This window comes from Aspergillus mulundensis (assembly GCF_003369625.1).
Source record: "Aspergillus mulundensis strain DSM 5745 chromosome Unknown scaffold_12, whole genome shotgun sequence".
NCBI lineage: Eukaryota > Fungi > Ascomycota > Eurotiomycetes > Eurotiales > Aspergillaceae > Aspergillus > Aspergillus mulundensis.
Window position 1 is genome coordinate 1,200,921 of NW_020797900.1, and position 22,336 is coordinate 1,223,256.

Genomic DNA, 22,336 nt, shown 5'->3' on the forward strand with positions numbered 1-22,336 from the left:
CCATGTAGCACAGTGCTTTCCGCGTAGTCTAGGGTGTTTTTGCTCCCCGGTGTGCCCTGAAGCCACCTCTTCCACTACTATCTGGGCCGCGAGGGTTGCGGATTGGCTGGCGCGGGGATTGCGGCTGTTCGCCCTGGCTCGTTTCACCACTCTGCCAATCCCTTCTGCCATAAGACGAATTGGGCCTGCTGGAGGGGGAGGCCGGGTCGTAGAGTTGTTTCGGCTTCCCTGACGCGGCAGACTGGTCTCTCCGATCTCGATTGTTATTGTCCCTCCCATTTCCACGGCCCCTCCCTTTCCCTCGGCCTTCTTGCCTAGGAGGGGTCGCGCTTCGTGGTGAAGATGCCCCGGAGGTGGGGGCAGACGGTGAACCAAAAAGTCTTTCGCGCACCTCCTCATACTTGCGCTGCTTCTCCTCCCGGTTCTTCAAGGCCATTGCCTGGCGTTCCTCCGGGGTAGGCTCCGGCGGCTTTTCGTCGTCTGAGTCGTCGGCGTTCAGATCCAAGCGCGCAAGACTCGCGGCAGCCCCAGCGGCCGAAGAGGATTGTCTCGTAGCGATGACTGGATTGCGACTAAGAACCGTGACGGTCGGTTTGAACTCCTGTTTTAGGGGCACATCGGAGGCGGCTTCGTAGAAATGGAAGGTTTGCGGGGATTCGCTGGTTTCAAGGACAATTGTCAGATCGAGAGTGATTGAACAGGATCCTGCTGAACATACGCTTCCGCCCATAATTGGCGGTTGAATTCCAGCTGTTGAGCGCGGCGTTGGGCCTTGCTCACTTTGGACGACACTTTCTTTTCCGGTGGAGGCGGGGTGGGTTCACTGTCCAGTCTCTGGAGTCGAAGTCAGGTTAGTTGCACGGTACGAGAGGACGAATACGCCTAGTCAATACAGGGAGAACGAACGTCGGCTTGCGATTCCCAGTCATCTTCCCAGGCGTCACCCATTGCTTTTGCGCTCATTACTCCGTGTAAAAAAGATTCGGTAAGGCGGAAAAATCGTCAGACTGTTTGTATAAACGAGTGGATGGACGCAGGGATTGCGGGTATTGGAGGGTGGAGATAAATATAGACCAAAAATGGAGACTCTAATGTCTATATCCTGTTCTGTAGTCAGGCAATGTCGTGGTTTTGTGGTGTTTGAGCCGAAAAGTAGGAGAAAGGATGGCCCGACTGAGACCAAATTTGAGGACCGGAATTGCTTAGTTAAGATAAGCCGCCTATCCTCCAACACCTGTAGCTGCATCACCTCTCCATCTTCACCAACAGCTCCAGATTTCACGCTTGTCATTGCCTTTGGTCTAGAAACTCTTATCTACTCGCCTCCCCAGCTCTATCCGACATATTTCGCATCTAATAGCCCGCCATGGCAACAGGTAGGCTCCCAATCCATCGATAACCCACTCCATCCTCCCCGCATTCGCACCCCAGCACGTACTTAAAACAAAACTACGCGTACACGTCTATCTAGCTAACAATGACAGACCCAGATGGAGACTCCCAAATGGCCTCATCCCCCGAATCCACCCATTCCTTCTCCGACATGGACGCCGGCTCCCGCACCCCAACGCAACAAACCCAGACCGCAAATCTGCAGTTCGCAGGCGCCTCGGAGCTCTCCCCGCCAGGCTCACAGACTCAACCAACGGGCGGCTCGATTGACCATACGAAAGAGTTTGTCAATGCCGAAAACGGGACAACGGAGTCAACGGGGTCAACGGAACAGCCGGGGGCGTCGTGGATGAATAAACGGGCGGAGGAGGAGTATCAGCGCGCGATGGAGTATGTTATTGATTTGGATTGGAATCTCGGTTAGTTCCCTCTGCTGAATCACTCGTTTCTTTCCTTTCTTTCCGGATCGCCTGGAAGACAGGCGTCCTTCAATATGGCGCTTCTCGGGTCGTTTGAGATGTTGCCGATCGTGTTCGGGCGTTGAGTGACCTGATGCTAACGACATCTATTTAGATGAATTCGGGGACCCGTTCGATGAGCGCGATATGAAACAGAAGCTGGGTTAGATTAAATGCATGGCTGGCGTTTGGTGTTCTACTTTGCGTCTTGGCTCTCATTTGAGGCGCGCATCGCGTTGATACGGGATGATTCATGAGATACGACCATATGTGGCATTTCAGCTCTTGATCAGGTCAAGTTATAATCAGTCACAGCGTTTATTCGCAATTCTTGTGGTTTGCCGTTGGTTTGCCTTAGTCTGCCCTTAGTCTGGGAGTAAACGTATGGCTTTGTTGTCGCTGCCAGATGGTGGCCTCCATGGAGAGGCGATATCTGACGCAACGAAGTATGATGGAATGATTGTACCCCAGAATACACTCCAAATAAGCTCTTTACCTGCAGCCAATAAGTTTGCATCTTTATCTTCAACGGTTCTGGGGGCAGATCCGGGCTTCTGTTGGCAGGGCAACCGCCCGCCTCACCTGGCCAGTCAAACAACATCGCTCAGAGTTTCAGTAATTCTTCAAACGCGCCATTGCTCTTCGCGAATTCCCAGACATCTCCTTTTACTCTATCTCGCAATTTATCATCACTCTATCTCTTATCAAAAGCACATCTTTCCCAGCATCCCACATTCATCGCCCTTCCGTCATCCCGCGACGAGCATTCCGCGCGTCGACAAAATGGGCACAGCCAATTCGCTCCCCCCACAAATACAATCATGGTGAGTGCCGTTATACTCTATGGATACCTGCGACATTCTCGCGCGGACTTGGAGCGCCCATGATGGAGCGCTGTCAAGTCAGGGGCATCAGGCCCCTTTTCCTCCTATTCATGGTCGGCATACTCCCTACCGTCCGATCTATTGCGACGCGACCGTACAAAATGCGGTCTACTTCAAACATCAAAGCCGAGAAATCTTTGTTCCATCTATGCTAACCCTAATCACGTTTCAGTCTTCTCGACGACAAAGAGATCCATTTTACGCCGGTGAAAAACTCCAAAGCCCCCCGCATATGGGATCGCAAACCCTCGACATCGTTCCTCAATCGTGCAAAGCCCCGGAAGGTGTGGAAGCGCTTCCGGTCCTCGTTCAACAGCATGAAAGCCCTGCAGCAATTGATTACGCCCGATGCGACCGGCCTTAAGGAGAGCGAGCTCCTGCACGAGATCAACGCACGGGCAAACGCGGATTACTGTCGCGGTGTCAAGCGCCAGTGTCGCGTCTTTCAGAGATCTTCCGACGAAGATGACAGCGAGACACCCAGCGGACGCGGCAGGTCATTTCTCGAAACAAAATGGGAATCGGAGGTCTCGCGGAAGCGACGTACGTATACGCTGTTGGACTTACCGGAAATAAACGGTTGCTGACTGCCGAAATAGGCAAACTCCCTGCGACTACAAACAGCACAGACGAACACATGATTGATGATGACCTGCAGGATGATGAGGATGAGGAAATGGCCGAAGTCGGGGAACACTCGGGTGGGACCACGTCAAGCGGGAACAGTGCGGTGCAGGAACCTGAGAAAACCGGCGAATTCCCGACGCAGACCCCGGGCCCTGGTAATATCGGGGCAGCGAATCCCGAAGCGCTACATGGTGAGCCTAGTTGCCTAGCGAACAAAGAGCGTGGGGTGATCGTGAACATAAAATCCCCCGACACTATCAACCTGGACGAAGTTCGTGGCCTTACGCCTACACATGCTGCAGACAGCGCAGCCGCCACCGATGATGCATCAGATGTAGCGACGGCAGCCGATGAGGAGCCGCGACCGGATGTGGCTACGAAGGCTTTAGAGACCGAGAGCAAGGATACAATGGCAGTACCGGTAGAATTAACGACCGAGCAAGAGTCAACACTCGTCAGATCGGCACTGCGCAGCTCCCTGGACGGGGAAGATACCGCACTGCTGAATGACTTTCTATCCAAGGCCAAAGCGAAACGCGAAGCCAAGGCGGCCGCAGAGGCAGAAACAGCAACACCAGTTATCGCGTCGGATCTCGAAGAACAGGAGCAAGAGCAGCCGCCTACGCCGCAGCAGCAGGTTTTTGTTGAGATTCCCACTCCCGAGCGCCGCGCGCTAGAAGACCTAGACGCCAACACTACGTCGCCGCAGAAGTCGCCCTCTAAGGCGGACGAGAAGGAGGATAGTACGGGTGACAATGATTCTTCAAGTCCAGTTGCCCGTCGGAGCACGCGAGTGAGGTCGCTCCAGAGAGCGGCAGCGCCGAGTTCCCGGACGACGCTTTCGCTTCGTCGCGCGAGGGGAAATGAATTCGTTTTCCTTCAACGGACAGACGCACAGAAACTTGCTCTGGAGACTCGACAAAACACGAAGCATAACAGGGGAGATGCTTTGATGCCGAAATACGTGCTGCAGAACTTGGGTCGCACGCCAGAGCCGAGCTTCAACATCGCTGATGACGGCCTCAGAAGGAACAATAAGCCGAAGAAGTACGTTACCTGGAACGAAGAACGTCTGGAGGAGTATGAGGGCGATGCGTCAGGGAGCGACGACGAACTAGCCAGCAGCAAGCAGGATTCCAAGGCCACAACATCAAAGCCCACCGATAAAAAGAAGGAGGCAGGCAGTCGGCGCACTTCTTTGCCCCAATCGTCGCTAAGGACTGGTGTTGCTGCGCCGGGTTCAAAGACCGCGCCTGCAGCTGCAGCGACTACTGCATCTCCAACTGCAGCCACCGGAAGTGCAACTCGGGGCCGTCGCGTGCGGCGGTTGGGACCACCCAAGCCACTTGAATCCACCCTCATCACAGACTCCTCGAACGACTCGACATCATCGCCTTCGTCGCCCACCGCGACCGCGGGATCGACTCCTATCGCGAAGCGGAAGAAATTGATGCCCAAGTCGCCGAAGACCATGACCAGGACGTCGTCGAAGCTCCCTACCGCTGCTGCTTCTGGCTCTAATGACGTGCCCTCGCTACTGAGTGGTGGGCGCTCAGTGAAGACAAATCTGCTCAAGGTCAATGCGGGCTCAACGCCCATGCCGAGAAGAGTTCGTCGATCTTGATTGTTGATTATACCCTCTGTTCTGTTGATATGATAGGACTGTTACTTAGTAATATGGCGAAACGGCGTTTGGGGGGAAACATGGGGGTCGGTTGTGCTTCTGTTGATAATGATACCAATCACTACGTTTATAGTTTGTCACTCTCTTGTCGAGGATCTTCTCGATTGCCTTCAGTATAGCACTTCTTCGGTCTTTGTTGTCACTATTGTTCCTCTGTTCACAGGCTTCACGGCGTCTCATTCTCAACAGGATCACGCTCCTCGCGCTTTTTGGGTTTGGTTGACCACCCTTATCCTGGTTGGTTATGCAACAGCACGTAAGATCTGCAGGGTCGGCGGAATTACAGCCATTTTTGCGTTCACTGTCACCCTGGTCTTGGATGATGAAGGATGGCGAGTCTACAGAGTCTACCGAGGTTCTACTAAGCACACCAGGTAAGGCTGTATACACTCTTGCCCCCTCGATGGTATCAGTGTCCTTATGCAGAGCCCGGGGCAACTCATCAGTCTAGCAGGGGGCATTCTGATGTCCATAATTTCAATAACCTGTAGAAAGGACCCAGGGTAGCGTTAAAACAACCCCGCAAAAGCCACAATATAAATGCGGACTGTCCTGCATGGCTAGTTACAGCCGTGGCTTGAACTAACTGATAGGACCCTTTTTGCCTTTTCCCCAAGACGCCCCTCGCGCTCAAACTTCGAAGATATTGAATTTGGGCCTTGGCCGCTGTTAGATTGATCTCTTGGGCATGATCTTCGAGAACTGCGGTGTAGACTGTCGATGGAAGCGAAGGAAAACAGGGGTCTACGGTAAGGTTGGCTGCATATTCGCCACCCCGAGTCAGTCTGCACTGACGGAGCGAACTAAACTTTGTCATTGACTTGATCAGCCCTGGGGGTTCTACGGAGTATCTACGGAGTACTCCATGCATGGTGTTTGCTCACCATCACCACACTACAGACTTCGGGATAACCCCGGAAAACCGACCTCTCCAGGATGCAGATACAATGAGCAAGCTCGTCCAAATGCACAATGATATCAGACCTGAATCCTCGCATTGGTCGTGTCTACGGAGTACAGTAGTACGGTCTACCGTCTACCGTCTAGTCTACCCACAGTCTACAGACAACACCCGCTTTAGGTATGCATGCAGCATGTACGGGTACGCCACAAAGTCAAATTAAATATCGCATCAACTACTAGCAAAAAGACAGCCGTGTATTTTGTATTCTTCGGCCATAGCCGCGGGAAGCCATGACGATCATCGTGATCGCCAGTTCTTCCTGGGTTGGCCTTGGGCTGGCGGCTAACGGTGCGGGCAGCGGGAAAGAGGAGGCGGGGTTGGTGATGGTGATGAGGTTGAGGCTGGGAGGTTTGTCTGAGATGTATGCAGTATATCTATTCTGTTGTAATAGCTATTCTGGCTGCAGAGCAGCTTTTGGGTTGAAGAATGTCCTTGTAGTTGTCAGGGACTTGGTACTTTTGCTTGTTTGTCCTGGGCAAGATGTCAGGACGGGATGTTCCTGGTGCAATCTATCTATATCCTTGTCTGCCAAACATGACTAGATCAATAGCATCTGCATTAAATGGCAGGGAGTTAGGCTAATTATGAACACATCTGCATCCCATTCCCGACTGCATCTATCGCGCTCTCACTGGCCCTCCTCCAAGGTTCCTCTCTACTTTGTATCTACTCCGTAAAGCATGCTCTCAAGCTCGCTCAACTTACTTCATACAACCACCTCCATCCATTTCCCCTGCCTCGTTCCTTAAACGCCCGACGAAGGCTATCTCATCTCCATCTCCACCCGGCGTTTTCCGCGACAATAAATATCTCACTTCATACATCTCCATACATCACTGATACAAGTAACAAAGCACTCAATGGAGAGTGGACACCCCACCAGCCTGATACACGGCCACAACGCCTCACTAGCGACTGGACAGTTAGGGCTGCGCTGCCCCACCGCGTCAACCAAGGGGGTTAGGGCTTAAACTGCATTTGCCCACCGGTGCATTGGGGTCTCCCGTCTTTTTCCGACCAGCAGCGGCATTACGTCATTGCCCGTTGGGATGCTTGCGGGTTCCTGGAGGACTGTCCTCCGTGCTCATGCATTGGACGGGAACGGTAGCTGGACACGGTGCCGGTGCGAGGCTGCTAAGAGCCCAAGGGGGTAGGTAGGATTGGTGTGCTTGTCGAATTATTGGTTGCCGAGTAACTTGGTGTTTTGGGTTTGTATGGTGTAAGTTGTAACCTAACTAGAACTTCGGCAACGAGGGATGATGGAAGCTGTAAGTGGGATACACATCTAATGTATTTTTATTCATTCTAACTTCTATCTAAGCTAGACTGAGAGCCGTTCCAATTCATTTACTTCGTTCCGGATGGCGGCTTCGTTCGGCTCACATGCTCTCCTGCTCTTTTGGTCCTCTGGCCGGGGAACTTTAGAGCAAAGAGTGCGAGCTATGACCTGCATACAACGAAGCGCTACCGTATCCAACTCAAATAATCCAAAATCCCTACCAACCGCCCAAATAGATAATCATAAACGCTTAAGCAGAGAGGTTCTTGGCGGTCTCCTCGGGCCAGACATCGTAGCCAAAGGTGTCCTTCATGTTGACGAAGCGGAAGTGACGGCCCTTGGCGACGGCGTTGACGGCCTGGTAGTCCTCCTCGGAGAGCTCGATGCTCTTGAAGTTGGACTCAATGCGCGCGGGGTTGGAGCTCTTGGGGAGGACAACGTAGCCGCGCTTCAGACCCCAAGCGATCAGGACCTGGGCGAGGGTGTTGCCGCCCTTGTTGGCGATGTCGTTGAGTGTCTTGTTCTCGCTAACGCGCTCGCCGGTGGTGGGGACCTGGTTCTGCGAGCCCAGAGGGGAGTAGGCCTCGGGGAGGATGTTGTGCTTCCAGCAGAACTGGATGAGGTCCTCGTTGGGGAGGAAGGGGTGGATCTCGATCTGGTTGACCTGGGGCACGACCTTGGCGTACTTGAGCAGCTTCTCAAGACCCTCGATGGTCCAGTTGGAGACACCGATGGCGCGGGCCAGCTTGTCCTCGTACAGCTTCTCCATGGCCTCCCAAGTGGGCTTGGGGTCCTCGGTCAGGTCCTTCAAGATCACGTACTAGGTCTGGTCAGCTTTGTTCTACGTTGTACAAAGGTCGGGCACGTACCTTTCCGTCAGGACCGATCTTGGGCTTCTCCTGGCCGTCCTTCTCGGCGGCAATGGGCCAGTGGACGAGGAAGAGGTCGACGTAGTCGGTCTTGAGCTTCTTCAGGGAGTCCTCGATCGACCAGCGAACATCCTCGGGACGGTGAAGGTGGTTCCAGACCTTGGTGCAGATGAAGATGTCCTCACGCTTGACGGAGGGGTTCTCCTTCAGGAAGTCGCGGAGGCCATCGCCCACCTCGTCCTCGTTCTGGTAGAACCAGGCGCAGTCCAGGTGCCTGTATCCGGTCTCGAGGGCCTTCTTGACGGCGCGGTAGGTCTCGCCAGAGGAGCCCTCGCTGGCGAAGGTACCGAAGCCGACGGCGGGGATGGTGACGCCGTTGTTGAGCTTGAAGGTCTTTCCGCTAGACATTGTGAAGTGGTTGTATGAGAATGCAATTGGAGAGTAAGAATGATGAAGAGAGAAGAGAGGAAGAGAGGAGAAGAAATTGAGGTCGCGGTCGCCTTGATGAGGATGAGGAGCGATGACGAAGGAGAGAGCTGGTGGGGTTGTCGGTGGGCAGGGAGGGAGGGGTTGGCCTGCTCAACGTGAGGCCGCCGCGGGGTTTTTCCTAATGCTTCCAAGACACTGCAAACGCACCGAAGCTAAATTGATTGGTGACAGTCCTGCTTTAATGCTCCGACTCCCATCCAGCTTCCGCTGTTCAATTATTATAGCAGCGACTGCAGTGGTGGACGAGCAGCAGCAGCTGGCAGCAGCGATGCCCCGCCATGAGCTACGGATGAGGCCATCACCAGGGCCGTAACGGTATTTCGATGACATCACAGCTGGATCGTCATGGCTCCATCGATCTGTGGCCGCTCCACGGGTGGAACTGCCTGCGGGCCAATCAGCGCTGCCAGTCGACTCCGCTGTCTCTGGTCCTGTCCAATCGCGGTGTTCCCTCAACAATTGTTTCTGGAGTTCGTCGCGAGACAACAACTGGTATTTTTGAAAGCAACGCTGAGAATTTCAGGGCCGATATCATTGAGCAGGAGCTGCCTCAGCTGCGTGAAGCTTCAATGGGAGCACCGAGAGCTGCAGGACAATAAGCTCGCCCCTTTTCTGTTCGCTGGGCTTGACGGGGCTGCAAGGTGGCTGAATCTAGCCCTTATCTGGGCTCATTGCTCAAGATAAAGGAGAAGCAGCGTCAGTGTCAGAGTAAAACCGGCTGTAAATTACTTTCTCTGGCTGCTATGGACCAGTGGATAAGGCGCCAGCTAATGATGATGGCGACAATCCCATGGATGATATGATGATACAACTCAAGGCCCTTTGGGTGGAGCCGGCCATGGTAAGGGATTCCATTTCATGCTCGCAGGGGAAGACACCATCCCGCCACTGCCTCTGCTGCTCTATTTATTATCCAGCTCCCTCGCCTGCTTGAGCTTTTTCTTATCAAGTATTCTTTTCTTTGTTGGTCTTCCTCATCTATCAGACCTTCTCTCCTCCCCCTCTCCTATCTTTACCCTCCAGCGATTCTTTCTAGTCTCGCTTCCCATTGACATATCCTTACCTATCTTCCGTCTCTCAATCCCTCACAATGCCTCGCTTTGACGACTCTGACTTCGGCGTCGAGGCCTCTCCCTCCGCTGCTGCTCCTCGCGGCTCTACAAACGACACCCGTTCGCCGGGAGACCGTGGCAGCACCGGCGGCCAACTGCCCATTCCCAACGTCGACAACATCGTTGAGGTCCCTGCCACCCGCAGCTCCATCAGCGATGCCGCTTCCTTCATGCACAACCTGAGCTTGGCTCCCTCATCCCGGGACCGCCGCGGCTCTCGCAACTCCTTCGGCACATCTCTCCCCATCCCCCGCTCTCCTCGTGTCTCTCGTCTCTCCTCCGTTGTGCCTGCCGACGTCTCCCGCGACATCCTGGCCTCTCAGATCCAGGATATGTCCAAGGAGAAGGTCGCCGCTGCTAAGAACATGGCTTTCGCTTTCGACATTGACGGTGTGCTTGCTCACGGTAACCACCCCATTGAGGAGGCCAAGCAGGCCCTCAAGATGCTCAACGGCGACAACGAGCTCGGAATCAAGATCCCCTACATTCTCCTGACCAACGGTGGTGGTAAGACCGAGGCTGCCCGTTGCCAGCAGCTCTCCGAGGTCCTCGACTGCCCCATCTCCACCGACCAGTTCATCCAGTCCCACACCCCCATGCAGGCGCTGTCCGACTACTACGAGACCGTCCTGGTCTGCGGTGGTGAGGGCACCAAGATCCGTGAAGTCGCCGAGAACTACGGCTTCAAGAACGTCGTCCTCCCCAAGGACATCCAAGCGTGGGACCCCACCGTCTCCCCCTGGGGCCACTTCAGCGAGCAGGACCGCAACGAGGCCAAGCCCCGCGACTTCTCCAAGATCAAGTTCGACGCCATCCTCGTCTTCGCCGACTCCCGCGACTACCAGACCGACTTCCAGATCATCATGGACCTCCTCCTCTCCGAGGACGGCCGCCTCCTCACCCGCGCCAAGGACCTCGCCCAGGGCCGCATCCCCATCTACTTTTCCCAGGGTGACCTGATCATGCCCACAGACCACAAGGGCCCCACCCGTCTCACACAGGGTCTGTACCGTATCTCCATCGAAGCCCAGTACAAGGCTCTGACGGGCCTTGACCTCGAGCGTGTTGTCTACGGAAAGCCCGAAGAGGCTACCTATAAGTACGCCGACGAGGTCCTGCGTTCGTGGATGGAGCAGATCCACAACGAGAACACCCTGCCCCAGAACATCTACATGGTCGGTGACAACCCGGCCTCCGACATCTGCGGTGGCAACATGCACGGCTGGAACACCTGCCTCGTCCGCACCGGTGTCTTCCAGGGCGGCGACAACGACGACACCAACCCGGCCAACTTCGGCGTCTTCCCTCACGTCCTCGAGGCCGTCAAGGCCGCCGTCCGCAAGGAGCTCGGCCAGGAGTTCAAGTTCAAGTGGAACCCCAAGGTCAACCCTGTCCTGCACGGCAACAACGCCTCCGCCATCGAATAGACGGCTTCACCCATTAACCTCCGGATTAGATTGACGAAAAACAATTGGCGTTTGGGTCGATACATCTCATGTCCCATCTCATTCTCACGTTAGACGCACGAGCATATCAGTGCTTTTTGCTTTGGGTTTTATTTTTTGCTTACAGGTTGGGCTTCTGATACCAATGTCCGGATTCTTGTACGGGCTACCTACACACCTCCCCGGCTAGCAGGCTATCACGGTTTTCGTTTCTTATTTTTCTCTCTATATCATGTGGCACGACACAATTTAGAATTCCCAAGTTGGACCAAAATATGTCATCTTCCTATCATCATCATCATTATTCCCTACACGGTAGCGATCATTCTCTTTGAGGATTCAGCAGAGTTAGAACCAGACAAATTAGACTTAGACAAGCTTCCATCCCATCCAGTCTTCCACGGTAGTAAACATAAAGAAGCTCTTTCACCGAACAACCATCTAGGTAATCTAGTGAATCCAGCACCCAAAGTCTCAACTCTCAAACCCATGAATGATGACGCCATCTTGATGCGGGATCCGCCCGTCCGGCGTCCGGCGTCCGCATCGTCTTGGAGCGCAACCCACGGAACCCACTCGTGCGTACCCGAGCATCGCCCGATCAACCAGGCAACGTCCACGTATCCCGGTTTGGGGCTTCGTCGGGCCTGTATCGAACTCTCCGAGTCAGGGAATACGAGTTGCCTTGCGGGTTTTCATCGAACGTCTGCTGTGCTGTATTTGTCGTTCGTTTCTGCTGTTTTCCAAGGTTTGTATGGACGGTGTACGGAGTAAGTATAGGTAACGTTAAGATTCGCCGAATGTCAGCCGGCCGGGATGCCCCGAGGATGCATCATGCAGGTGGGAATGGGATGAACGGAACGGAATCGGATGGATCATGGCCTGAAGATATGCCGATCTTACCGTGAGGCCGTACCGTAACGCTTTGGTGAGCTTCGTGACTTGGTCGCAGCCTACTTTGTTGATGATTCAATTCACACTCGGACTTTGTATATGCTCTTCATTGACACTGACATCACGACAGTGTATTCGGCTCGGACTTCGGTGTCTTCGATTTTCTGTGAATTCCGGGAAATGGCCGACGCTAATAAGTTTTAGCAATATAAGCGCAAAATTTATGAGCTTTATATATACAAATCCTCGATGGTCTAACGGTCATGATTTCCGCTTGTCACTTCTAGCAAGAACAAGCGCGGGAGACCTGGGTTCGACTCCCAGTCGGGGAGATTTCTTTTTGCTTTTTGGTCCAACTTCCCCTGCAACACTTGTGGTGGGATCTATGCTTACATCCATGCTTAGACTGCTGGACATGGCTGCCATCAGTTCTCCAACATGACTCATGGTGAGTAGATGCGGCGGTGCACCTCCACAGGGCTTGGCGGTTGCTGGATGGGCTTCACGACGTGAGGATGAATCATTATGGCTCCCTTTTGGTGTGTCCGAGGCTGTGAGGCCGAGGGTTACTCCGATGGATGTACAGTCTTTTTAGGGCTGGCTCCGGGCTGTATAAATGTCGTCCATCCTGCAAGAAAGTAGGATATTCACATCGACATGTAGGCGTATTCTCGACGAATATCCACAATGGGATCAATTGGGAAGCCTGGACTTATACACGCGCCCGAGTGGCGCCAGGTAAGTTATGCCCTCATCCTTCCCAATACATATATTGATAAGGACGCAGTTCATCGAAGAACTCGGCGACCTCCTCCTCATGCGCGGCGAAACAGTCGCAGAGCTTTACGAAAACTCCAACGACCACATCCAGAAGCTGCTAGCAAAGTACGACTTTCCACCGCCAGATATGTCAGTGACGACGGAGGACATCACATTGAAAGACGGCGTTTGGGTGCGCATCTACACCCCGCCAGCAGCCGACAACACTGCGACAACGACGACGACGACGACGACGACGACGACGACAGCAGGTAGTGGCGGCAAAGCAGAGGAAGACGTAACAGTCTTCATCCACGGCGGCGGCTGGATCATGGGCAGCGTAGACCACGAGGACACGGGCGTACGCAAGCTCTGCAAAGCCGTCGGACACAAGATCGTGAGCGTGGGGTATCGACTCGCCCCGAAATACATGTACCCCGTGGCGCTGGAGGACTGCCTCCAAGCGACGCTGTGGACACTGGAGCACTTTGCCCCGACAGTTTCCTCCGTCTCGCTGATGGGCGGCTCGGCCGGCGCGAACCTCGCATTCGGCGTCGCGTTGAAACTCCTCGACTCTGGACTCGGTGATAAGTTCAAGGGCGTGCATGCGCTTGTTCCCTGTGTTGTTCATCCCGATGCAGTTCCCGCATCGAAGAAGGCACGGTTTACATCGTACGAGGAGAATGCCGAGGCGACGGTGAACACGTTGAACTGTATGCGGTGTTTTCTGGATAGTTATGGCCCGCCGGCGGACGACGTTTACTTTTCTGTTCTGTTGCATCCGCGGATTGGGGAGTTGAAGAGGGTGTATATTGTGGAGTGTGGCGCGGATACGTTGAGAGATGATGCGAGGCTTATGAGGGATGCGCTGGTGGAGGAGGGTGTGGAAGTGAAGTATGATGCGTACGCCGGGTTTCCGCATTACTTTTGGTCTTATCCGAGGAAGACGCTGGAGGAGGTGTCGAGGGTGTGCCATGAGAATATGTATAGCGGGTTGAGGTGGATTCATGAGTGATTGGGATGTCAGAACGAAGTGAGAGTTACATCTCTCTCGTGCTGGGTCCGAGTGTAAGTAAATTAGGTAGTGTCCAACATGCATCAGTTCAGCCAAATAGTATTTTGGGAATATGCTCAAGCATCGATGTAAATACAGAGCTTCCTAGGCGGCTAAGGATGCACCTCGAATCTCAGCAGCCGAAGTTAAACCATAATCGCACACCGCAAAAACCCCTTTCGATGCAAGAAACATGAGCTACGCCTGCCAGGTTATTGTGCGTTGTCATCTCTGAGGTTAAGTCAAAGATATTCACATGGAAAATGTAGCCCTAGCTGCAGGTCGCCATGGAATATATATACAGTAGTAGCTGTTCTGTTTTTATATAGCCAATTAAAACGGGCCCAAGGATCTATGAGACAGGACAATGCAAATATCCGATGGCAAAAACACGAAATAGTGGCACCCTATCCCCTCAGATATCCTGTGCACTCACTGTGTCGATTGCTACCGATCACAACCTTGCCCTGACAGACAACACATAGTACCTCTCACGGCCCTAACAACAGTGCAACTCATCTATAAAGTAAGCTACAATGACTCCGAGGCCTATTTGGCAAGGGACTTCGGTTGTCTGGGCCGTGGAGGAGAAATCTGTATCCGAAAGGAATCGAGCCCTAATCTTTCAATGGTGTTCAGTCTGTCCATAACCTTTTACACTGATAGTGTCAAAAATAATAACTTCATTTTATCCAATCCTCGATGGTCTAACGGTCATGATTTCCGCTTGTCACCTATCAGGAACAAGCGCGGGAGACCTGGGTTCGACTCCCAGTCGGGGAGATTTCTTTTTGTTTTTGCTTCTACCGCAGGTAAACACGGTCTGGTTTTTTTTTTTCGGTCACGGTGGCGGGAATCACAGCAACAATGGCACCAGCTCGCTAGTCTTTGGTTCGCTGATGATATCTGGGGCAGGGACAGTATCTTGTTGTGACTCGCGGGCCCGAACTATAGTAAAGCGTATACACAGAGCAAACTGTACGTAGTAAGACTTCCTCACATATATCGAGGGGAGACTATAGATACTTAAGGCTTCTCCCTACAATATCTCGTTGAATGGGAACCAGCCCCAAGGGAAGGTATCCCCACCTGACCACATCCTCAATGCACAATGGTCAACGGAGCTATTTAGGAGACGCCGCTACCCTCAGAGTAAATGAGCCTCGAAACAGACATAAATCTGGCCCTAAGACGCCATAAATCCTACAGGCCAGTAGCGCCATTGACCATACCATGACTGTAAGCTGACAATAAAACATAGCAGCAAGAGTATAGATTAAACTCGAGCCCTTATAATTTGCTCAGTGATCCATACATGACCAACTTCACTGCCAGGGCCTCTATATGAGCGGCGATATCGGGAATAGTGCCAGATCTTATCAGATAAGATGTCATACCCCTCAAGTGGTCATGTGAGCGGTCAGTAACCCCGCCAATAAGTCTCTGATAGGGCGGCAGAATCGGTGATTCATCTTTTTTTTCTTCCTCCGCCATCTCCTTATCGATCGAGTTTGGTCCTTGTCTTTCGGCCTGGTCTTGCTTCAGGATATTGCTCAAATTCTACAGCAGCATATCCACTCTTAACCCAACAAGCTCTGGCTTTCATTGACCAGCCTTCACCTCACAATATCCGAAGAGACCTACATCTGATCCCCACCATGGCGACAGAGGCACCTCACAGCACGTTCGACACGATTCTCGTGTTGGACTTCGGTTCTCAATAGTATGCGCTCTTCAACACCACTTCGAAATGTTGAGGCGTGAAACTGACTCCGACGGCAGCACCCACCTCATCACCCGCCGCCTGCGCGAAATCAATGTCTACTCTGAGATGCTCCCGTGCACCCAGAAGCTCGCCGATCTCGGATGGAAGCCCAAAGGAATCATTCTCTCCGGTGGCCCCTACTCCGTCTACGAGGACGGTGCCCCCCACGCCGACCCTGCGTTCTTCGATCTCGGCGTCCCCATCCTCGGTATCTGCTACGGTCTCCAGGAGCTTGCCCACCGCCTGCACGCGGACAACGTCGTTGCCGGAACTGCTAGGGAATACGGTCACGCGGACCTGAAGGCTACCAGGTTCGGCGGTCACGTCGACAAGCTCTTCGAGGACATCGAGGGCGACATGACCGTCTGGATGTCTCACGGTGACAAGCTCCGCAACCTGCCCGAGGGCTTCCACACCATCGGTACCACCCAGAACTCCGAGTACGCCGCTATTGCGCACAAGTCCGACCCCATCTACGGCATCCAATTCCACCCCGAGGTTACCCGTGAGTCTTCTTTTACAGATGGAGAGAGCCCGGATGCTGATATTGTGTAGACACCCCTCAAGGTGGACAGCTCCTCAAGAACTTCGCCGTGGGCATCTGCGGCGCGGAGCAGAAGTGGACGATGGCCGAATTCATCGGCCAGGAGATCCAGCGCATTCGCTCTCTCGTCGGCCCTGACGGACAGGTCCTCGGTGCCGTCAGCGGTGGTGTCGACTCGACCGTCGCCGCCAAGCTGATGACCGAGGCCATCGGCGACCGATTCCACGCCGTCCTGGTCGACAACGGCTGCATGCGCCTGAACGAGTGCGAGAAGGTCAAGGAGGTCCTCCAGGCGCAGATGGGCATCAACCTGACCGTCGTCGACGCCGGCGCGGAGTTCCTCGCTGGCCTCAAGGGCGTGCACGACCCCGAGCAGAAGCGCAAGTTCATCGGCGGCAAGTTCATCGACGTCTTCGAGGAGGAGGCCCGCAAGATCGAGGCCAAGAGCTCCGGAAAGGTCGAGTGGTTCCTCCAGGGCACTCTCTACCCTGGTACGTCTTCCCCGCACAACTTACCCTTTTCCCCCTACTAATATAACATTCCAGACGTGATCGAGTCCATCTCCTTCAAGGGCCCCTCCCAAACCATCAAAACCCACCACAACGTCGGCGGCATCGCCGAGCGCCTCATGCGCGGCCACGGCCTCAAGCTCATCGAGCCCCTCCGCGAACTCTTCAAAGACGAAGTCCGCGAGCTAGGCCGCCAGCTCAACATCTCCGCCGAGCTCGTCGGCCGCCACCCCTTCCCGGGCCCAGGCATCGCCATCCGCGTCCTCGGCGAAGTCACCCCCGAAAAGGTCGAGATGGCCCGCAAGGCCGACCACATCTTCATCTCCATGATCCGCGAAGCCGGCATCTACGACGAGATCGGCCAGGCCTATGCGGCGCTTGACCCCTCGCGCGCTGTCGGCGTCATGGGCGACAAGCGCGTTTACGCGAATATCATTCTGCTCCGCGCGATCTCCACAAAGGACTTTATGACTGCGACGCCGTACCCGTTCACCTATGAGTTCTTGTCCAAGGTCTCGACGAGGATCGTTAACGAGGTTGCGGGTGTGTGTCGCGTTTGTTACGATTACACGAGTAAGCCGCCTGGAACTATTGAGATGGAGTAGAGGTGTACGTCTGTGGTTGCTTAGAGGGGGTCTACTTGATAGAGGATCGGAAAAGTTCTACTACATAGATAGATGGGGGGTTATACTTTACGAGATATTGCTTATGATTTTCAGCCAATGCCATGCATCATTCTTCACAGTTCACGCTTTGCTACTTCGTCTCTTCTAGTACTACTGTAGTACCCTCTGGGTCCATCTCTCTACCCGCATCCCGATATGTACCCATGTAGGATTTCCATCCAAGCAGAGCAGCCCTCCGCTTATTATATTCCGATTTTACCCTGGCGGCTACCGCAATCTTGAATCCATAGCTTACGGAGTCGCGGGCAGCCACGCCGCCCTAGCCCTAACCCAGACCCCACCACCATCCACCGACGCCCAAAAAAAAGCAACGCCATGCATCCACCATCCACCAAAAAGCAATTCTAAATGCCAAAAAGGAATCTCCCCGACTGGGAGTCGAACCCAGGTCTCCCGCGCTTGTTCTTGCGAGAAGTGACAAGCGGAAATCATGACCGTTAGACCATCGAGGATTGGATGAAGTGACAGTTCAGGTCTTAACATTATTAAGCAAAATCAGCTTTACCAGATGTACTTGATTTAGGGCTAGCGGATACCCTTCCTTACATAGGTACCCTGGGTATAAGACACGGCTCTAGGCAAATAGTATCGCAAATTGTTGAATCTTGCTATTTAACCTTATGGCCCATGGCTTCCCCTCTTAGCTGTCAAGCAGGTGTTGACGATGACGGACACGGTAACTTGAAAGTAGATATCAAGGCGAATAGTCACTGTCAAGAAACCGCCCAGCTAAATACATTTTGTGTGCAGGCAAGAGGGGGTACATGCATGAAAGGCGACAGTTATCCGTCTCATAGCAAGGACTCTAATTGGCATCTAGAGGCTCAATCTCTAGTCCACCCGCCGCTCTCAGCAGCAAATCCACCACTTGATCCCATCCACGCTTCTCAGCAAGCTGCACTGCCGTGTCTCCATGGCCATCAACAGCATTGGGCTCTGCCCCTAGTCTGAGCAAAAGTCGCACAAGGGGCTCTGGATGTCGAGTTTCGCCCCACAGTACTTCATGGAGCAGAGTGCGCCCTTCGCAGGCCATATTTATATCAACGCCATCCTTGACGAGCTGTTCGAGAATTTCTAGTGCCTGGCCAGCCGCATGAGCTACTTGTGTTGCGGAATAAACGGGGGAATTGACTAGCGTAGAAAGGCAAGCCCATATCGGCTGATGCTCGCGTGGTAGTGTCACTGTCAATTTCGAGTTGGCGCCGTGCGCTAAAAGCATGCGAACTGCTTTTGGGCTGCCTCTCCAAGCAGCATAATAAAGGGCCGTTCGATGCTGTATATCCAATTGAGCAACCGGAGCGTCATGTTCCAAAAGGTACTCGATGACTGGCAGATTATCACTCATCGCGGCATAGTGCAGTAACGTTTTTCCTGATTCGTCTTTTGCTCCGATGTCAAGACCAGCAATCTCGAAAGCAGCGTGCAGTGTAGGTACTTTCATCCATCCACGTAACTCGAACGTCTTAAGATGAACTGGGTCCAGGTACTCGCCGGTTTTGCTGTCATGGCATAAGTCATATACAGCCGACAAGAGACACTTGTCGGTGGAACCCTGGCCATCAATTGCCGACACCCAAAGAGAAGCAAAGGGCCCGGCGCCCCATGGTACTTCATGATGGCCATGGCGCATAACGAGTTCTAAGGTTTCCATCCCTCCAATAGCGGCGAAATGCATTGAAGTCCACCTAACTTCAACGCTAGATCCAGAACCATCCACTTCGTATATCCGACTTGCAACTCGATTGAGATCTGCGCCTTTATGCAAAAGCCATTCAGCAGCCGCCACGTGACCTTTCCAGAGTGCTACATGGAGGGGAGTGGGTAGATTGGATTCAGAAACCGGGTACATGACTGTGGCTTGCGAGCCAGAAAGCTCCATAATCCCAATATCCATAACAGCTGACAATTGATTTCCAGGAAATGAATCCAAGGCTGCGCCATTCGAGACCAGGAGCTCCATGATTTCCGTATGGTTTTCGATGACCGCAAAATATAGTGCTGGCCATGTATCGCTCAAGTCCCATTGCCCAGTGTTGACGTCTACCCCCAGCTGGAGTAGTCGTGCTGTTAAGTCCTTGTCATTATTCTTTGCTGCTACGCATAATAAGGCCTCTTTGCTTTTGATCGTGTCCACAGAAAGCCCATATTCGGTTATCCAGAGCTTCAGCAGAGTATAATGTTGAGCTTCAATAGCGTAAGAAACTGGTGTTTCTGCGTCACGGTTCTCACATGTCAGATCAGAGCCGCTTTCCAGCAGCAGACGCACGATCTCAACGCGATTAGGAGTCTCGCCGAATCCCGTAGCGCCATGGAGAGCCGTGTTGCCATACTCATCAGTCAGCTCTAAGTTGGCCCCTCGAGATAAAAGCTTTTTCACAGCCCAAACCCAGCCTGACCGTACAGCGGACAACAATGGCAGTGTTCCCTGTGGCGCGGGTCTGTTGATATCTATATCGCAATCTAGCAGCATGGAAAAGATATGCTCATTCTTGCATGTAATCGCGGCTTCCAAAGAACCATATTCTAAAGCTGATCTGACTAAGTCCGAATAATCAGGGTCTGTGCTATCCAGAAGCATGCTCACCACGTCTTCATGCTTAGCTGTTATTGCAAGATTGAGGGCGAGAGTCTTATCGAAGACGGTAGCTCCATGCTTGAGCAACAAACACACTATCCCTAGGTGTCCCTGTTCTGCGGCGTTTTGCAAAGCTGAGGGTTCTTTTGCCATTTCCCAGGATGTTCCATGATTTCGGTATCTTTCTTCATGACTGTAATCCACTCCTTTCGTCAAGAGAAAGGCCACAAGATCTTCATGACCTCCCTTTGCCGCGATTCTCAACGCTCTGTGGACTGCATCATCCGAAATGCTCAGGTCGTAATCAACAGATAGCTTAAAAAGCCTTTGCACTGAGGTCAGGCTGTGTCTTGAAGCTGCATCGAGGAGGGTGATGGTTCTGTCCTCTGCCGTCGCAGTCCCAAGTCGCCATAATTCCCGGTCGAGACGATGTTGTAGTGTCCTGCATGTTTGGATAAGATTGTTGATATGCCGCGGGTAAAGACTTTTGCACAGGTAGAGGTGTATGTCTTCGGGGAGTTCGAGGAAGGAGCACATTGTGACTCTGGGAGCTTGGAAGGATCGAGAGATAGTGAGGCAAAGATGTACTGCTCATCAGATGTCTTGTTGCCCGGCGTTGCTCGTCATTTCTGGGAGCTTAGAGCTGGTGTGTTACTGAGGTTCAGAGGAAAAGCCTAGGATCCTCCAGCATCGCGAGTATCGAGGATGAGTGATATATTGGACGTGGTCGATGAGCAAATCGATCTCCGAGTCAAGCTGGTGAGTGAAGAAGTAAAAAAAAGTTATTCATGGACTGAAGTGGGGTGGATGTGGAGGGAGGTGAGGATGGGAAGTGACGGCAAGTGAGGTGGAAGCCAGATCCCAGCAAAGTAAGTCCTCAGCCGCGCAGTGGAAGTTTCCGATGTGTACATCATAGATATGCTTGCGTTTGTGCCTGGATTTCTGATACCCGACCCCTTACTAAGCCTTATAAGTAGTCATCTTATAGCTAGATGCTACACAGGGTCTGACGCAGGTTGTGAGGGTTGATCTGGAGCGGGGGCTGCTGGTTGAGTTGAGGCCCCTGTTTTGGGATGTTGCGAGGGTTAATTGGGCGTTGGGGTACCGGTATGATTCATTGGTAGCTGGGGCTGGCCGGGGGGGGGGGGGGAGGCTTGAATCCATTTTGGTTCTACACAGCCCAAAGCGAAAATGCTCGTTAGAAGGGGGAGCAGTTATGCTTGTTCGCGTTTTGGTCGCTTACTGAAGTAACAACGGTACGATATAGTATGTCCATTGCGTGGGTTGGATTGACTGTGTGCTGGCGCAATCAATGCCCTCATAGCTGTCCAGGCTGTTTTTTACATCACCCGTTCTCTCTGGTATTACCCTAAAGTCTATGGCATTGATTATTTCGGCACTGCGACCCCGGGTGTTAGCATGATAAATATACGCTGATGGTTGATGGCGTTCCAAGGCCGTGGATGCAACCTCGCCGGCCCTTCCGCAGACCAAGTCATCCATGCACGTCACCAAGCCTGAAGTGGGAGATATAGAAGGTCTTGAGCTCATATAAGCACCTCCCATAGGGCTAGGTAAGCAGTAGTGGAGGATACAAAATCCAGGCACAGGGTACCATTAGTCCACGCTTATAACTTAACCATTTTTTTCTAATTTATTTTTCTTTCCCTCTTTTCATTCTTAGAAACATCCACTATAATATAATATAAAAAGGATTTAATATATATACCCCAAAGAGTCCATAATAATGTTAGCCTAACTTAGTATATTAGCTGGTCGTCGAAATCAATCACAAGGTGCAGATTCTTCTACACAGAATCCGCGATACCGCAAAGAAGGTTAATTTGACAATTTTTAACTGACAGGGCGGTGATGTATCTTTCTCCGAGATGTATCCTGATGCCTACGAGCGGGGTGAGAAACTGTATCTACGTGATGGTGATGGGTAGAAATAACTGTTTGTCAGCCCTGTCTGAATGCAGCTACTGCTGACGGTCGAGAGCTCCGGTGTGATATGGACGAGTGACCTAGTTCTAAACCCCAGATGAAGGCGGATCCATTCGGACTCATAGTAGGCTGCTTACTTCCTTACCCTATACATTGGAGTAGTCCTGGTGATAAACTAGGAACAACAGGAGGCTTAGTCAAGGTTTCGTCGGACTAGAGTTAGAAAAAATAAAGCTTTCTGGATAGAATATGTGATTATTTGAGCAGTGGCCTTGTTTGAATATTCACTGATTGTGTTGCATTTGCCATCTTTGTCTATATGCTAAACTCCTGTTCATTTCTAGCCTGGATATTGATACATTGCGGCAAAATCCGTTTTTTTCCACCCAATTACTGCCCA

The 22,336-nt window shown here is 52.7% G+C and overlaps 8 protein-coding genes across 8 annotated transcripts; 5 read left to right on the forward strand and 3 right to left on the reverse strand.

Moving 5' to 3' along the window:
* Positions 1-28: 28 nt before the first annotated feature.
* DSM5745_09670 (uncharacterized protein) lies at positions 29-948 on the reverse strand (the record flags this gene model as incomplete). The annotated part of the gene is made up of 3 exons (XM_026751686.1): positions 29-659; positions 719-834; positions 907-948. The coding sequence occupies 3 exons, from the start codon at positions 946-948 to the stop codon at positions 29-31; spliced, it is 789 nt and encodes a 262-aa protein (XP_026600034.1).
* A 529-nt stretch (positions 949-1,477) lies between these two features.
* On the forward strand, positions 1,478-2,018 carry DSM5745_09671 (uncharacterized protein; the record flags this gene model as incomplete). Its single annotated transcript, XM_026751687.1, has 2 exons — positions 1,478-1,811; positions 1,966-2,018. The coding sequence occupies 2 exons, from the start codon at positions 1,478-1,480 to the stop codon at positions 2,016-2,018; spliced, it is 387 nt and encodes a 128-aa protein (XP_026600035.1).
* Positions 2,019-2,633: 615 nt separating this feature from the next.
* DSM5745_09672 (uncharacterized protein) lies at positions 2,634-4,985 on the forward strand (the record flags this gene model as incomplete). Its single annotated transcript, XM_026751688.1, has 3 exons — positions 2,634-2,674; positions 2,907-3,277; positions 3,334-4,985. 3 exons carry the CDS (start codon positions 2,634-2,636, stop codon positions 4,983-4,985), a joined length of 2,064 nt encoding a protein of 687 aa, XP_026600036.1.
* A 2,553-nt stretch (positions 4,986-7,538) lies between these two features.
* gldB (putative glycerol dehydrogenase (GldB)) lies at positions 7,539-8,565 on the reverse strand (the record flags this gene model as incomplete). Its single annotated transcript, XM_026751689.1, has 2 exons — positions 7,539-8,108; positions 8,158-8,565. 2 exons carry the CDS (start codon positions 8,563-8,565, stop codon positions 7,539-7,541), a joined length of 978 nt encoding a protein of 325 aa, XP_026600037.1.
* Positions 8,566-9,736: 1,171 nt separating this feature from the next.
* On the forward strand, positions 9,737-11,185 carry DSM5745_09674 (phosphatidyl synthase; the record flags this gene model as incomplete). The annotated part of the gene is made up of 1 exon (XM_026751690.1): positions 9,737-11,185. The coding sequence occupies one exon, from the start codon at positions 9,737-9,739 to the stop codon at positions 11,183-11,185; it is 1,449 nt and encodes a 482-aa protein (XP_026600038.1).
* A 1,599-nt stretch (positions 11,186-12,784) lies between these two features.
* Positions 12,785-13,871, forward strand: DSM5745_09675 (alpha/beta hydrolase; the record flags this gene model as incomplete). The annotated part of the gene is made up of 2 exons (XM_026751691.1): positions 12,785-12,835; positions 12,885-13,871. The coding sequence occupies 2 exons, from the start codon at positions 12,785-12,787 to the stop codon at positions 13,869-13,871; spliced, it is 1,038 nt and encodes a 345-aa protein (XP_026600039.1).
* Positions 13,872-15,568: 1,697 nt separating this feature from the next.
* gua1 (GMP synthase (glutamine-hydrolyzing)) lies at positions 15,569-17,333 on the forward strand (the record flags this gene model as incomplete). Its single annotated transcript, XM_026751692.1, has 4 exons — positions 15,569-15,633; positions 15,693-16,180; positions 16,231-16,710; positions 16,765-17,333. 4 exons carry the CDS (start codon positions 15,569-15,571, stop codon positions 17,331-17,333), a joined length of 1,602 nt encoding a protein of 533 aa, XP_026600040.1.
* An 886-nt stretch (positions 17,334-18,219) lies between these two features.
* Positions 18,220-20,526, reverse strand: DSM5745_09677 (uncharacterized protein; the record flags this gene model as incomplete). Its single annotated transcript, XM_026751693.1, has 1 exon — positions 18,220-20,526. One exon carries the CDS (start codon positions 20,524-20,526, stop codon positions 18,220-18,222), a length of 2,307 nt encoding a protein of 768 aa, XP_026600041.1.
* Positions 20,527-22,336: the final 1,810 nt, after the last annotated feature.